This window comes from Argiope bruennichi, chromosome 8, assembly GCF_947563725.1.
Source record: "Argiope bruennichi chromosome 8, qqArgBrue1.1, whole genome shotgun sequence".
NCBI lineage: Eukaryota > Metazoa > Arthropoda > Arachnida > Araneae > Araneidae > Argiope > Argiope bruennichi.
This window is the reverse complement of record NC_079158.1, coordinates 55,716,922-55,733,015: the sequence shown is the minus strand read 5'-3', so window position 1 is coordinate 55,733,015 and position 16,094 is coordinate 55,716,922. Positions and strand designations below refer to the sequence as shown.

Genomic DNA, 16,094 nt, shown 5'->3' with positions numbered 1-16,094 from the left:
GAAGCTTAATCACTTCCACTTTAATATAAAGTTTAAATTTTGTGGGAGCCAACAGAAAATTAGAGGGGTAAACAATGAACAAATTGGTTTCAGGCTTCTGCAATAATATCAGTTATATAACTATCATTAGTTTGAGGTTTAAAAATATTTTGCTGAAAAAGTATTAAGAGACCATATAATACATACAAAAAATTAAAAGAATTACATAAAATATCTAATTGAAAATGTTGCCAAACCAACTGATTGCAAAAAACACTGTTTATAATTTAGTTTTTGTGATTTTTTTTAGTAATAAAAAAACTAGTGACTATATAGAATAAAATTCATCGCATTGTTTAAATCATTTTTCCTACTAGAAATCTATGCATATTATTAACAATCTAGCAATCAGCTATTGGGCCACAATAAGAGTGGGCACTTTGTTTATTTGCAGATATCTATTATTCTTGGTAATGTTCTATTGAAATTACTTTAAATTATAGGGTAGCAATGTAAACTTTAATTAATTTAACAAAATGAATAACTAATCATAAATTATTTCATAATATTATAAATCTAATTTTTAATACTTTCCTAAAATGACAGGTAGAAATGTTGCATTTGTTAAGTAGATGTTATACACCATCTCTGTTTTTTTCCCCTTTATTTTTTATTAATTTTTTTTTAATATTCCATTAAATTTATATCTTAATTATCACATTTTTTTCTAAAATGTTTTTGCATTTCATTATCAATTTATTTTTAGCCCAAACCCAGCCAACTGTAACTTTTGCAAATGGTTCTTGTACTTCAATTGATAGTAATGCCTCTAATCCTTCAACACTCTCAGAAAGGAGTAAAGAAAGTGAGATTCATATTCGTGAAAAAGATGGAACTGAAAGCTTAGATGATTATAAATGTCATGCAAGGTGTGTTACTTTTTTTCCTTCGAGAATACAATTTGTACTAATTTATATTGTTGTAAATTACATTTGAATTTGAGTCGGTACACGACATTATTCTGACTCCCCCCCCCCCATAAAATGTACATTTGGGAACTTCAAAATTTAGGTCTTCATTTTAAATATTCTTCATTAGTTTATGGTTGATTAATCTTTCTCAGAAACTTGCCTTTTTTTTTCTTTTTTTTTTAGCTAAAACATTTTATTTTTAATCTATCCTTTATGTTTTACAAAGCCTGGAAAATTATAAAACATTTTTAAAGTATGTTTATGATTTCTTTATGAAGTATACATATTAAAGTATACTTAAATAAATAATGATATTTTTTAACTTTCCAAATGATTACTAATGATTATCTTTCAAAATTTGAACTGTTGTCTTTGAAAATTTTTTCAAAAGTTCCCACTATCATAAACACACATTAACGAGAAAAAAAGTATAATATATAAATAAGTATGGTATTACAACTTCAAAGAAAAGTCTGGAATTTTTATATGTAATCATTTTTAATTTTTCTACACTCTAAAAATAATTTCGTAATCTCTTGATCTTCACTTTCTCTGTAACTTAACATTTGAGTTGCATGGGGTACTATTTTTCCCATGGAATCAAAATGCTTAGTTGATGAATTCCTTTCTAAAGCTATATAAATGCAGAATATTTTCTTATGGCTAGTTTTTTCTTCCTTTCTGCATTTATTTGGTATACTGCATCATGTATTTACCATGTCTTAGACAAAAAAAAAAAGATAAAATATCTCTGAAAAATGCAATAATTATTTAAAATAATAAGGAATAAAGATCATGAAAGAACACATCTTCTGTCTTTAAATCATTATGTAGACATCTATAATATATAATAGCTTGACTCGACAAAGTGGTCTTTGAATTCTTTATCGTTTTTTATTCTTCATGCATTCAATGAAATGAATCGGTTTATAGTTTTGTTAAGATGTCTTTTCCAAATCATTGTGAATACAGTATAGTGAAGCAATTAGGAAGATAGAAAGTAGAAAAAGCAACCTTGAGATTTATTTAATTTTTCTTTGCTATTGTTTTCAGTATCAAATTTCATGTTTAAACATTTCTTAATATTTATAAAATATATGCAAATGTCCTTGGACAAGTTTGAAAGTTTCAAGGATTCGCTTTTTTATGAATTCATTATTTCATATACATGTACTTTAATACATGTGCTTTATAAAAATTTCCCCCCCTTGCAGATCCCATTCACTTCCATTTTCAAGTTCTTCCAGTGTACTGCATTTTGATAAAATGGACTCAGTTGAAATAAAGGATTTATTGGTGTGCTTCCTGTATATAATCAAACATGTAAATGAAGGTAAATCTCAATGAAAATAAATATCTGTATACATACATATATTTACTTTATACTTTTATATATGCATGCACAATATATTTTTATAAAGAAATTTTTTTTTTCTTTCAGAGCTTCTTATTGGATGGTGGCAACACTGTAGTGAATATGATATTCTAGATTTTTTTCAAATACTAGAGTAAGTACAATTTTATTTGTCTTTATTTATTTATTTATTTTTGTGAATAATTTATTTGTGACAAAACTTAACTCTGAATGGTGATGACATTCAGGCTTTTCATTGGTTTGATTCCTACTCTGAAATTAAGAATTTATTTTGAAGCATTGGTTATTTTAAAAAAAGTATTTTCATTTGTTAAATAAATTATATTTTTATATACATATGTATTTAAGTACCCATTATATATTGCAATTCAAAAAGAGAGAGAGAGATGTAACAATCCATAGAATGACAATTTTTAGTTATATAAAATTTGAGACAGAGCACAGTAAAAATAAACTTACAATTTTTGAAGCAAAAACAAATATATAATACATATTTAAAATATTATTAAGACAACATGTCTGAAATAACTAAATACAATATTGTTATCTTTCATTGCAATTTCAAAATTCGGTTGTTGTTTTTTTAATTGAAATAACTTAAATATTAAAGAAAATAATACTGAGTAAGGTACTAAACTATAATGTAATGGTATAGTAGGTATATAAAAGCTCTAGTATATTATCATATAAATAAAGATACAAAAAACACTAATTGCTATCATCTAAATAATATGAGAAAAATTATTATTGAATAAACTAAATCTTAAGATTTGTTAGCAATCATCCTTTGCTTTTTATAATGTTTTGTTTTGGATTGTGAACAGGGAAAACCATAATGAACAAAAATTATAATTATCTTAAAATTATTAGTGTTATATAGTTACATTTATTATCATTATTTAGCTGTTCTCCTGGCAAGCATTAACTGTTATCATACTGTTATTATTATTCTCCCAATTGCAAAGTATGTACATTTGGAAATTTAAAAAATTAAGTTTTGATTTTAATTATTATTTATTAAATTTTGTTCCATCATATTTATCTGCATTTAAAGCATTTCTTTTTTTAATCTGTTTCTTTATTGTTCAGTACAGTATTTTGTTATAAATATGTAATCAACAAATTATGTAATCTGAACAAAATGCCATCAAAGATCCAGAATGTAGACAAACAATTCTTAAATAATGCTTGATGACATTTGGAATCAGATTAATTGCACATCTTCTAATGCAAAGGTGAAGTAAATTTTATTCATGGTGCATGGATGATACCTGAACCTAATGTATCAAGTTTTATAAATTGTGAAACCAGAAAAAAGGGATCAAAAAGACTTAGTTTCATTCAAGAATTAATAAAAGTTTGAGTACCATAATATACTTTTTCAGTTAATATCATTCTCAAATTGTGAGCATTTGTAATTAATATCTTATTGTATGATTTTATTTTATAATTTGCTTTTAATTTGTAGGCTGTGTTTACATCAATTCAAATATATGGGCAAGAAAAACATCAAGTGAGTATCGAAAAAAGTATTCTGTATTTCAGTTAATAATAATTATTTGGTTATTGATACTAAGTTTAAGTATGTAGAGAGTGTTAAAAAGTAAAGCATAATTTTTATGCCAAATTACTCTTTAACTTAAAATTAAGAATTTATTGATTTTTGTTAGAAATCAACATCCTGCAATGAATCAGCCAAAATCGATGACGTTACCAGCTAGAACACCTCCTCCCTCTTTTGCACAACGTTGTAACAGTACTTATAGTGAAGCTGGTACTCATACAGTTTGTAAGTATTTTTTATCATATTTTACGTTTTTAATCTGCTATGATAATTTTAATAACGTTTAAATAATTATAAGCATAATAAAAAAAATCAACTATTACAAACATAGTTTTAATATAATTAATGACACATTAACTTGAAAAGAATTTTTTTGCTGCCGGTTGTTTGCCAGTTATATACATAACAGATATTATCCATGTTTAAATACATTGTATTCTTTTAATAAATATTATTTTTCCCCCAGTAGAAAAATATACTGTGGTTCTGTTTACTTTTAAGATTTTATAGGGCTGAAAAAAATGTATTTCATTTTGTCTTAAAATTTAAAACAACATTTCTTATATCTTTGTATGTTTCCTTCCTAAAATTTCTGCAATTTTATCTATTTATTTTGTGTCATATTTGCTGCCCTTACCAAATTGCTGTACTGTGTTGAAAAGTTTTGTTATAAAAATATTTTTTTAGATTTAAACTTAAGAAAAATTGTTCTTAAAACTTATAGGAGAATTATTAAATATTTAAAAATAACTTTCTCTGTTATCTTATTTTGTAAACCTATTCTCATGTAGATTGATTTTAGTATTATTTGTGTGCAATAAATGAATTCCTTACTGTATTGTTTATAGTCATTGAAAACATATTATACAGTACTGTAAAAATTCTATTATTATTACCTAAGTATTTTAAATTTCCACTGCTGAATGTGTCAAATATAATTTTATTTAATAGGATTTATTAATGAATCATATTGCAATTTTATTCTTTTTATTAAATTATGTTAAAATTTCAAGACATCTTAGGAATTATTTTTAGATCTGATGAAATTTTTTTTAATTTATGCAGCATCTTTATCATCCTCTGATGCAGATACATTTTATCGAGCACTTCTTGAAGCCAATATGGCCACTGAAGTGGGTTTGATTGCTCTTGATGTCTTAGGACTGTATTGTCTACACTTGAAAGAGCAACTTTTATATAAAGATGGGGATAATCCACTTATGAAGAAAATATTTGATATTTATCTATCCTTCCTGCAAGTGGGCCAGTCAGAGAAAATGTTCAAACATTTATTTGCTGCTTTACGTGCTTTCATTAACAAGGTAATTTTTTAAAAAATTATTCATCTTTTCATTTATAGTGTAGCTGTTAAATGAGTCATTTTGCAACTATGTTTGCTGTAGTGCATTGTAATAATATTAGTTCAAAATATAATTATAAATAGGTAAACTGTGGCAATTTCTCTATGAAAGCTTTTATTAAAAAAATGAAGCCCTGTAGTTGCTAAGTGTTAATATTAATCTTGTGTGTAAAGAGAATTCTTATGACAAAACATGAGCTTCAAGCAAGTATTTGAAAGAAATTAAGGCTTCAAATGCTGGCTCCATGGAATATATGCCTAGTACATGCATTCTACAGCTTTTAAACATCTTCTGCTGATATTGTGTAAAATTTGAATGAGAATATCCTCTCAGAGATCTTCTAAAAATGGTTCAATATTGCATAATTCACCACAAAATAAATTTTTTGTATTTTTAAAATATAATATAACTAAATTAAACTTGTATACCCCAGAACAATTTTTCCAAACAATATTTTTATTGATACATTAAAAATATAGATAATTTTTAGAAAATCAGTATTATTCTAATGAAGAAAAATGATAATAATGATCTATTGCAAGCTTTTGTTAGATATTCCATGAAATTCTATTTTATAATAATTGGATATGTGACTTTACATGCAAACTATTTCTGCTGCAGTATTATTATTTCATTTTTTTTTATTTAATTATGTTGCTGCGATTAAATTTTCATCTCTAATTATGTTTTTAAATGCATTACTTTCACTGTTATACCATATGTAAGTTTTAAAAAGTTTAAAGTTAAAATTTTATTGGTGTTTTTTAGAATGATTTAAATGATATAATATGGAAGTATTTTATTTATAGAAACATTCTTATTTTTTTTTATATCCTTTGCAGTTTACTGTAGCCTTATTTCAAGGAAATGCTATTCTTTGTGGAAAACTATGTTTTGAGGTGAGTAAAATCAATGTTTGTTTATATGGCCCCCTTTTTTCAGTGTAAAAATATTTTGCAAAAGTGAAAAAGATAGTTCTTAATAATTGTAACAGTTTTTACTTGAGCTTTCATTGATCCTTTGTTATGTCTGTCTAAAATTAGTGAATAAAAGTATCCTTTTTTTTTTTTTTTTCTTGTTACTGATTTTCTGGATATAATTACAATTTAGACTGTTATGAATATTTTACATATTTCACTAAAATCCTCACATGCTGGTTTTTGGACACTACACTCACCTACTTTAAATGACGATGTGTTCCTCTTTGCTACTTTTATCAAAATAAAAACTCATCCCTTTAATATATCATCTCAATGTAATGCTTTTTTTTTTTCATTCTTGTTTATCTTATTTCTTTATCCATTCTCAAATTTACATGTATTTTGCATAAAAATTTTGTTAGTTTTGAAAGTAAGATAAATGAAGCAAAATAACTTTATGCAAAATGTAGAAACATATTTATTTCAGTATTGTGAATTCTTTTCTCTGTCATTCATTGTTTTAAAACTCATTTTCATAATTTTATATTCAATAATTTTTTTAAAGTGTTAATAAATTTTAAATATGTTCTTGAAGTTGAAATTACCTGATAAGCAATTCTATTACAGTAAAGAATGTTATCTTTTTGGTGATTTATTGTGTTTTATCTCTAGCTATTGCGCTGTTGCAATTCAAAATTACAAACTGTTAGAAATGAAGCTTGTGCATTGCTTTATCTTCTCATGAGAAGTAATTTTGAGTTTTCAAAACGGAAAGAATTAACAAGAGTTCATCTACAGGTATATTCAATTGATTTTTTTTAGAAAAATAAACATAGTTTGTTCTATTATTTATTAATTAAAATTATGCATTATTATTTGCTCTAAATTTTTAGCTTATTGTATCTGTATCAAGACTTCTAGGAGATGTTGTTGGTTTAAATAATGCAAGATTGCAGGAGAGCCTTTCTGTGATTAATAATTATGCAAACAGTGATAAAGCCATGCAAAACACAGGTACTTTAAAAGTATTTTATTACAATGTTTGTATTTTTAAATGAATAGTTTCCTAGCTTTGTTTATTTAAATAAAATTTGTTTGATAAATCAATCAGCAAAAGTCAATTTTTGCTGATTTTGCCAATTCAAAATTTTTATTCCTGAAAATTTTTTAATTGGTTTTTTCCTTATTTATCCTTGTAGAAATATTCCTTGGATTATTTTTTTTTTAATATGCTAGCTATTAAAGCCATGAATTTAAAGGTAAAATTCTTAGTTTCTTTTTTTAGGTATGTGAATTATATAAATTTGTATTCTGTGATATTCATTATCAACATTTATTCATTTTTACTTTTCTTAACATTTATCTTTTGTTGTAGTATTTCCTTCTGAAGTTAAAGATTTAACCAAACGGATTCGGACCGTTTTGATGGCTACTATGCAAATGAAAGAACATGAGAACGATCCTGAAATGCTTGTGGATTTGCAACATCAGCTTGCTAACAGTTATGCCTCGACTCCAGCTTTACGAAAAACATGGTTAGAAAGTATGGCTCGTAATCATTTAAAAAATGGGGACCATTCTGAGGTAAAAACTTATTCATATTCAATAGAAGCAATTATTTTATAATTTAAACCAATAGCATAAGAAAAATAAATATTTGAACTTTTAACTGATAAAAAAAAAATTATTTTCTTGTAATAATTCTTTCTGAAGTTATCCGAAAAAGTCGAAATTTAATTTTATCTGGAAATAATTAAAATAAAATAAATAATTAAAAAGGCAAAAGAAAGAGCAAAAAGATATGCTATTTCAGTATCCAAAGTATATATGTGCCAAATTTCATAATTCTAAGCTCTACAGTCTTATTGACCATTTACTTTTGTAAATTACCAATAGACACACACATATTCATTTTTATTAATATTAACGATGAAAAAGCAGCTTTTGCATTTCAAATCAACTTTACTTGCCAATAAAAATTCTTTACTGATATACAGTTCTTCCAGAATACATTTATATATTTTTTAAATAATTATTTGTATCTTGTTAGGAAAAGTACTCCAGATCTTATTAATCTGACAGTTAAATAACATGTGAACTGCATAAGAAAATTATATATATATAAATTTTTTAAACTGCTGTCTCTTTCATGAGCATATAATAAGATAATTAATTTATTTATTTTATCAAGATCTTTTCTAAGCAGAGATATGACTTATTTTTATTTCTTGTAATGTCTTGAATAATTTTAATAGTAAAAAAAAATAATAATAATAAATAAATAAAACTATTGATTATGATGAATAAAAATTGCTAACTGTAAATCTCATTACTCTGTTTCATTATTTTATAGGCTGCACATTGCTATATTCACATAGCAGCAATGGAGGCAGAATATTTAAAGCAAAAATGTATGTATATAAATAAAAAGAGCAATGCTGTAATGCCTTAAATGTATTTTAATACTGAAATATTTGTCATGAAGCATTTAACTGAAACCAATTAAATATTTATTTAGGCATAATTTCGGATGGATGCAGTGCATTTAAAACAATTTCACAAAATGTTGAACAAGACGAATCTAATTTGAAAGAGGATGCAGGAGTGCATGATATACAATATTCTCAGGTATTGGGAACAAATATTTTTTATGCAATTTGCTAACATTCTTTATTGATTGTATTAATTTAAAGAAAATTTGCTGTTTATTTTATCTCAAAATCTTTGTAAGAAAAATTATGGTAATGATAATAAAATGTTATGTGATGATTGTCTAAAGTCCTCCTGAACTGAATTCCCCACCCCCTATGGAATTTGTTAAACTGTCTGCTAAGCTTCTATTAAAAGTTTCCATTACTTTTATTATTGTATTCAACTTGTCCCTTGTTATTGTGAAGTATGTAATAAAAGTGTCCATGGCTTTATTTATTTTCCTTGTTTAATATTGTATTTCAAAATTAATGGAGATGTTTTTTCTCCTCTTCCTTATCCATTATAAAAATCTTTATTTGTAAATAATTTATAATGTTATTTGTCACTTTAACCTTTAGTGGCAATTTAAATCAGATTATTAAATCAATGTTGTAAATTTTAATTGTTCACATGCAAAAATCTGAAAAATATTGAAATGAATAATAGAACAAAGTTGCTTTTTTTAGTTATTTTACTGATACATATATTAAAGTGTCCATTCATAAATGTTATAAATACAGCAGATTCTCTCAAATCCAATGAATCATTCTTTATTGTTAAAAAAGGAAATGGTCATTCTTTCACTATATGATTTATCTGTTAAATGTACTCCTACTGAACAATTTAGTATTGTGTTTTTCTTCCTAATAAATTTTGGCTCGTTTCACACATGTAAAAAAAGATGTCATTGTATAATTCAGTAATGTCTAAATGATACTTTATCATCTGGACACTCTGTAATCTGGCATATGCCCTGTTCCATAGGTGTCGAATTAGAGTGAATTATAAAATTCATTTATAAAAAAAATTTTAAGAATTTTTTATTATTATTTTCTTTTCTTCTTTTCTCTGCTTTAAACATGGTCATACAGGAGAATCAGGTACATGGTTATAAATGAGACAAGTTATAACTCTTTTAAGTCAATAAATCACCAAAAAGTTAATCTTTTTTACTTTTTTTATATTAACTATTTGGTGAGTTTTGATATGTTTGGGTAGTATATTTTCTACGTTGATGAGAAACCTGGTGTTCGATTCTCCTGTATGACTTTAGACATTTCTTCCTTTATTTCTTTGTTTTAAATATCTTTTAATAGAAGTTAAATACTGAAGCATACATATTTCCCAGGAAACTTTGTTGAAGAATCTTGAAATTTGTGTCAAGATGTTAGAACAAGCAGAACGTTATGAAGTATTGCCTGAACTTTATAAACTTATTATACCTATATATGAAGAACAAAGGAATTATGAAGTATGTAGCCAATTTTATCTAATAAATAAATAAATATTAAAAACTATCACAAAAACAAATATAATTAATTTATCTTATCTTGTATATATAGGCACTTTTAATGTGTTATAAAACTCTTCACTCTGCCTATGCAAAAATAGTAGATGTAAATAGAACTGGAAGAAGACTTTTGGGCAAATATTACCGAGTAGCATTTTTTGGAGCTGTGAGTATTTTTTAATTGGATTTGTGTAGAATGTTTTTATTTTTATTATTAAACTATGATTAATTTTATAGCATCATAAGTAATCAGGGCATTGAAAGGCAGGAATTCTCAAATTTTCCTCAATAATCTTAGGAATACCTCAAGTATATATGATTAATGTAATGAACTCTCATCAGTTTTTAGAGATGTTTTTACTTGATTAAATCTCATTATTGTGCATAAGTTTAAAAGATATGGTATTTATAAGAGTTTTTAACTGCTGGTCCAATCCTACTAGGACTCAAAATTTGGTGTTTTACTTTGACCTCAAATGATTCTGTATTTGTATTTGCGTGTTTATATGTGACTTTTTAAGGATGAAGTTTATGTTCTGCACCTTCAAAAAAAAATTGAGATTAGATTGAATATCAAATTATAGCTCTTATAAATGGAGTAATATTAAACATATTTAAGCAAATGGGGGAAATAGCTAATAGACATGTATTTTGAAACTTTTAATTCATTAAAATAATTATCCTTAAAAAACATTTTTTAAGACTTGAACTTGCATCAGTATGTTTTTTTTTTATTGTTAAAAGTTAAATAATTGTGAAATTAGAAGATTTTGTAAGTTAGAAATTATTAATCAAAACTCACATTGAAATTGCAGTCTTACTTTGTGGAAGAAGCTGGAAAAGAATACATTTACAAGGAGCCAAAAGTAACTTCTTTAGCTGAAATATCAGAGCGCCTTTATCATCTATTTTGTGAAAAATTTGGTAAAGATGCTGTTCGGATGATTATGGATTCTAATAAAGTATGTCCGCAAATATCTTTTAATTATTATAATTTTCATTGATGAATGTATTTACTATTTAAAATCAGAGATGATTCTAACAATCTTATAAAAACTATGTTGTGTATGATTATATCCAACTAAATAATATGAAATATTTTTATGATCTATTGAAAAATAAATGATCATTTTGAACAGATTTTATATTTGAACATTGGTTTTCTGTATTATTGGTAATAAACTTCTTTTGAAGATAAAAATTGTTTAATTTCATGAATTACTTACCAAAGCCAAAACATGCATTATATCGCTAACTATTGATAAGGTTACTCTTAGCTGGCTATGATCTGTCATTTTCTATAGTAATCTTTGATGCTTAAAAATAATTTTTGGAATATTTTGTGAATTATAAACTCATCAATAAAATATTTTTGTTTGCAAAATCAGAATTATAACATATTTTATGAGCGTTTTATGAAATTTTATTATCAGGTTAATCCTAAAGACTTGGAATCAAAATATGCTTACATTCAAGTAACTCATGTTGTACCATATTTTGACGAAGATGAGTTACGTTCAAGACCCACAGAATTTGAAAGAAGCAATAATTTAAGGAGATTCATGTTTGAAACACCATTTACGGTTGATAGTAATAAAGCACGTGGGTTACCAGAAGAGCAATGCAAAAGGCGTACTATTTTAACAAGTAAGTCTTCTAAAGCTTAATTTTTTATTCTTATTATTTTTTATGATTTATTTTAAATGACAGTGGAATAACTGTAAATTGCATGGTTTGTAGAACAAAATTTTGCAATCATAGATCAAAAATTAAATCTTAAGATCTTTAGAAATTATTCAATAATTTTTATGGTTTATTTATAAAATCTGTATTTCTCTTAATGTTGACATGTTTTTTAATGTATGTTTATTTTCAGCTTTGTATTCATTTCCTTATGTTAAAAAAAGGATTCCTGTTTTTTCAAAAAGTGTTCACGTTTTAAGTCCCATAGAAGTTGCAATTGATGAAATGCAATCTCGTATCAATGAATTAGAGGAAGTAGTAACATTACAGCCCACAGATATAAAGAAATTACAACTTAAACTACAAGGAAGCATTAGCGTGCAGGTTTGTATTTCCAAACTGTTTTTAATTGTAGTGCGTGTGGTGATATCTGTAAATCTAGATTAAATTCCTTAATTTTTATCCTAATTTAACCCATATTAACTTAATTCTAAAATATTCTCTTATTTCTTGATCCAATTCCACCTTTTTTATTTAATTAATGCTACACAAACTCTGTAAAACTGCTTTAATCAGTGCTTTCAGATACTCTAAGTGAAGGGATAAAAATCTGTCCTGCTTTCAAATTCTCTTAAAAGATACCTAGATTTCCCTTTCCTAAGTCTAACATGTCAAAGAATCCCTATCAGAATCTCACAGTATAAAATCACTCAGAAAAAAGATTTTGTGCTTCTTTTCGCTCTTTAGCATTTGTATTGCAATGTAAAGGGATATCAATTTCATCATTGCTTCTTGCTTGTACATAATTTATGCCTTCTGGGGGGGAATAAATCAGAAGTTTTAAAATTTTGCAGAATCTTCTCTTCTCAGAGATGGATCTGCTAAAAAAATATGTGTTTACATTATATATATATATATATATATATATATATATATATATATGTATATTTATCTAATATATAAAAATCTCGTGTCACGGTGTTTGTATTCGTACTCCTCCGAAACAGCTCGACCTATTTTTATGAAGCTTTTTATGTGTATTTGGTAGGTATGAGAATAGGTCGTAAAGTATATTTCATAACACTAGGTAATTAGGGTGTCCCTATCCCGTCATTCCACGTTCAACATATGCTGATGAGATCAACGCTTGCTTGAAATCATCGCCACTGTGGCATAATGTTGAAAAAGTCCAGCTAAAAATAAACATGCGCTTCCAAATGCTACAAGATCCATCTACTGACACGTTTTTGGACCAACTGTTAGATATCGGCGATGGAAAAGTTGCTATCTATAAAAATACTGGATGCATAAAATTGCCCACAAATTTCTGCACTATCGTTGATTCGCAAAATGCTCTCATTGACCGCATATTTCTCAATGTATGCATACAATACATAAATCATGCGTGGCTGGCAGAAAAAGACATTTTGGCAGCAAAAAATGTGGACGTCGAAGATTTTAACTTCAAGTTACAGCAGTAGTTGCTAGGCGACTTGGTATCATACAAATCGATCGAGTTTGCGCAGCTAACGAAGCTGTAAATTATCCAACAGAGTTTTTGAACTCACTGGATTTGCCAGGCATGTCACCACACCTTCTACGACAGAAAGTTGGATCTTCGGTTACCTTACTTCGGAATTGGAACCCATCACGGCTGTGCATTAGCACGCGATTGATCATTAAAAAATTGATGAAAAACTTTATCGAAGCCACTATTTTGAATGGCAAATTCCGAGCTGCAAATGTTTTGCTGCAACAAATTCCAATGATTCTCACAGATGTGCTAATTGAATTCAAACACGTTCAATTTCCTATTAGATTGGCATTCTCAATGACAATCAATAAGTCACAAGGCCAAACGATGTCTGTTTGCGGCTTAGATTTGGGCACGTCATGTTTTTCACACGGACAATTATACGTGGCATATTTCCGCGTGGGCAAACCATCGAGTTTATTTGTGTTGGCTAAAGACGGACTGACAAAAATATCATACACTCAATTGCTCTTCAAAATGAATATTGATTTTCTTTATTTCATTTTTATACTTTAAGATAAAAAAAAATATATTTTTTTTTTAAAAAATATATTTTTTTTTTTCCACTTTACGTTTAACTTTTCAGAGATCAAACAATGTACGTGTTTGTTATGTTAATGAAATACTTTGTATTGAGAAAAAGAATGGTTGTTGGTTTTTTTTTTTTTTTTTTTTTTTTTTTTTTTTTTTTTATCGCCGATCATCGTCTACAACTTCTCATTCCTCTTTCTGTCAGAAATCCCATCTCCACATACTTACAATACATTAGTTATTTTTTAATTAACAACCAAAATATTCACTAGAAATAATTTATATGGCAGAACAACGTTTGCCGGGTCAGCTAGTTTATTTATAAATTTTTCAGAATAGTTTTGTCACAAATTGTGGAAATGAAAGGTGTAAGAAAACAAAAAAGCTTATTTCTATTTTACAATTGAGCTTTGCCAACTTGAAAAGACAAAATAACTATAAATACATAGAAATGCCAAAATCATTTTTTGTGTATGTATTTGGTAATTATTATATAATTAATGCAAATAAGAAAGCATTTAATATATTTTTCTATGTGGGTGAATGGGATTTCTTTTTTTTTTTTTTTTTTTTTTTTGTCTATTTTTAATTAAATATGCAAGCACGAGTTTTTTTTTATAAAAAAAAATCACCAAAAGGAAGAAGTATATTCTTAAGAATGAGCAATCTGCCATGTAAAAGAAATATAATCTCAGTTAATTGTTGCAATTATTTTAACTTGTAGAACAAATTTTATACTCTTAATGAGCTTGACCTAATTTTTCATGATTTATTTGAACTTTATTTAGTTTCCCATAGTTTCTAAATAATAAGTGTCGAAGTTTCAGTATAACAATACCAGTAATAAGTCTTGCTGATTTTTCTATTTACAAAATAGAAAATGATTTGTATTTTGTGTTATATTCCTCAATAATATCATTTTGAAATTCCTTTTTCAAAAATTTAATTTGTACTATTACCGCTTTTTAGGCTTTTTTGTATTAGGTTACTTGCTCACTTTTCTATATTTAATGAGAAATTTTTTTTTTATAATTTAAAAATTTGGATTGAATTTACTAAATAAAAAAAATGCAGTACAAAAAAAACAAAAAAAAACTTTTTTTTACTTTTTAAGGTAAATGCTGGTCCACTTGCATATGCTAATGCCTTTCTGGAAGGGAAGAAACCTGAGAAGTATCCTACTGATAAAATAATGTCATTGAAAGAAGTCTATAGGTAAATTTTTATCATTTATTAACTAATATTGTTCTAAATTTTTAAAGCTATTTGTTATGCAATTGGTTTGAACAAATGCATATTTGTTAAAATTAAGAATATGAAATTTATTTGGATCCTTTTTATTTATTCAGATGAACAGAATCATCCATTTTAAGTATACAATTCAAAAGGACGTAATATTATTTTTTCATAATTTATATCATGTTACAAATATAAGAAATGATTTATAAATATAATATTATATGACTATAGCTGACTTTCTCACTTGTAACAGAGTTCTTTGTTTGGTTCAATAATTTGTTGTACTAAATTAAATCTGTAAGATAATTTATTATTATCCAGCAAAAAAATATATATAATTAGATGCAGGAAAAATAGAAACTTATTATATGAACTCATAATCCATAGCTCTTTGTAATGCTACCAAATGAAATAGCAGACAACTCATTTTGAAATATTTTCAACTAAGAATGTTTTCTTTTGTATTTATTTTCATGATTCAAGAACCTTTTTTGTAATTGCAATTTTGTACATGTTTTTCATTCTTAGTCATTTCTTCAAAATTGATTCTTATTGCTACGAATTTAAAATGAAAAATAATTTAAATATTGTATTTAAAATACTAGTTCCATTGTTTTTTTTTTTTCCTTGTAGCTCATATAAAGTATTGTGAATAATTCTAATTTCACCATATATTCACAAATATTTGGAATAAAACTTTTTAAATGCTCAAAAAACTGATTAGTCTTTAAAGTTAGGAAGTTAAAAAAAAAAAAAATCTATTTTGTCTATTAAAAAAAGGTTTTAAAATATTCTGCATTAATTAGACTAAAATATTAATTTGGAATTCGCTACATTTACACTTTCTTAGGAATAAAAAATCTTAACTGATTTCATAAATTTTGATTATATATATTGAGCATTTTCGGAATGTTTTATTTATTGGTTTATTCAAATAGCTGCTGAGCATTAGTAA

The 16,094-nt window shown here is 25.9% G+C and overlaps 1 protein-coding gene across 7 annotated transcripts in view; it reads left to right on the top strand.

Annotated features, from left to right (window-relative positions):
- Positions 1-16,094, top strand: part of LOC129980961 (dedicator of cytokinesis protein 9-like) — a 74,689-nt gene that overhangs the window by 54,687 nt on the left and 3,908 nt on the right. For all 7 annotated transcript variants that reach the window (XM_056091497.1, XM_056091499.1, XM_056091498.1 and 4 more), the window contains 18 exons: positions 746-908; positions 2,165-2,283; positions 2,392-2,458; positions 3,794-3,838; positions 3,996-4,114; positions 4,955-5,211; positions 6,093-6,149; positions 6,843-6,968; positions 7,064-7,184; positions 7,546-7,754; positions 8,524-8,581; positions 8,689-8,798; positions 9,991-10,113; positions 10,205-10,318; positions 10,968-11,114; positions 11,586-11,799; positions 12,029-12,219; positions 15,015-15,115. In XM_056091497.1, the coding sequence (XP_055947472.1) occupies positions 746-908; positions 2,165-2,283; positions 2,392-2,458; positions 3,794-3,838; positions 3,996-4,114; positions 4,955-5,211; positions 6,093-6,149; positions 6,843-6,968; positions 7,064-7,184; positions 7,546-7,754; positions 8,524-8,581; positions 8,689-8,798; positions 9,991-10,113; positions 10,205-10,318; positions 10,968-11,114; positions 11,586-11,799; positions 12,029-12,219; positions 15,015-15,115 (2,341 nt within the window). The remainder of the gene's footprint in view (positions 1-745; positions 909-2,164; positions 2,284-2,391; positions 2,459-3,793; positions 3,839-3,995; positions 4,115-4,954; positions 5,212-6,092; positions 6,150-6,842; positions 6,969-7,063; positions 7,185-7,545; positions 7,755-8,523; positions 8,582-8,688; positions 8,799-9,990; positions 10,114-10,204; positions 10,319-10,967; positions 11,115-11,585; positions 11,800-12,028; positions 12,220-15,014; positions 15,116-16,094) is intronic.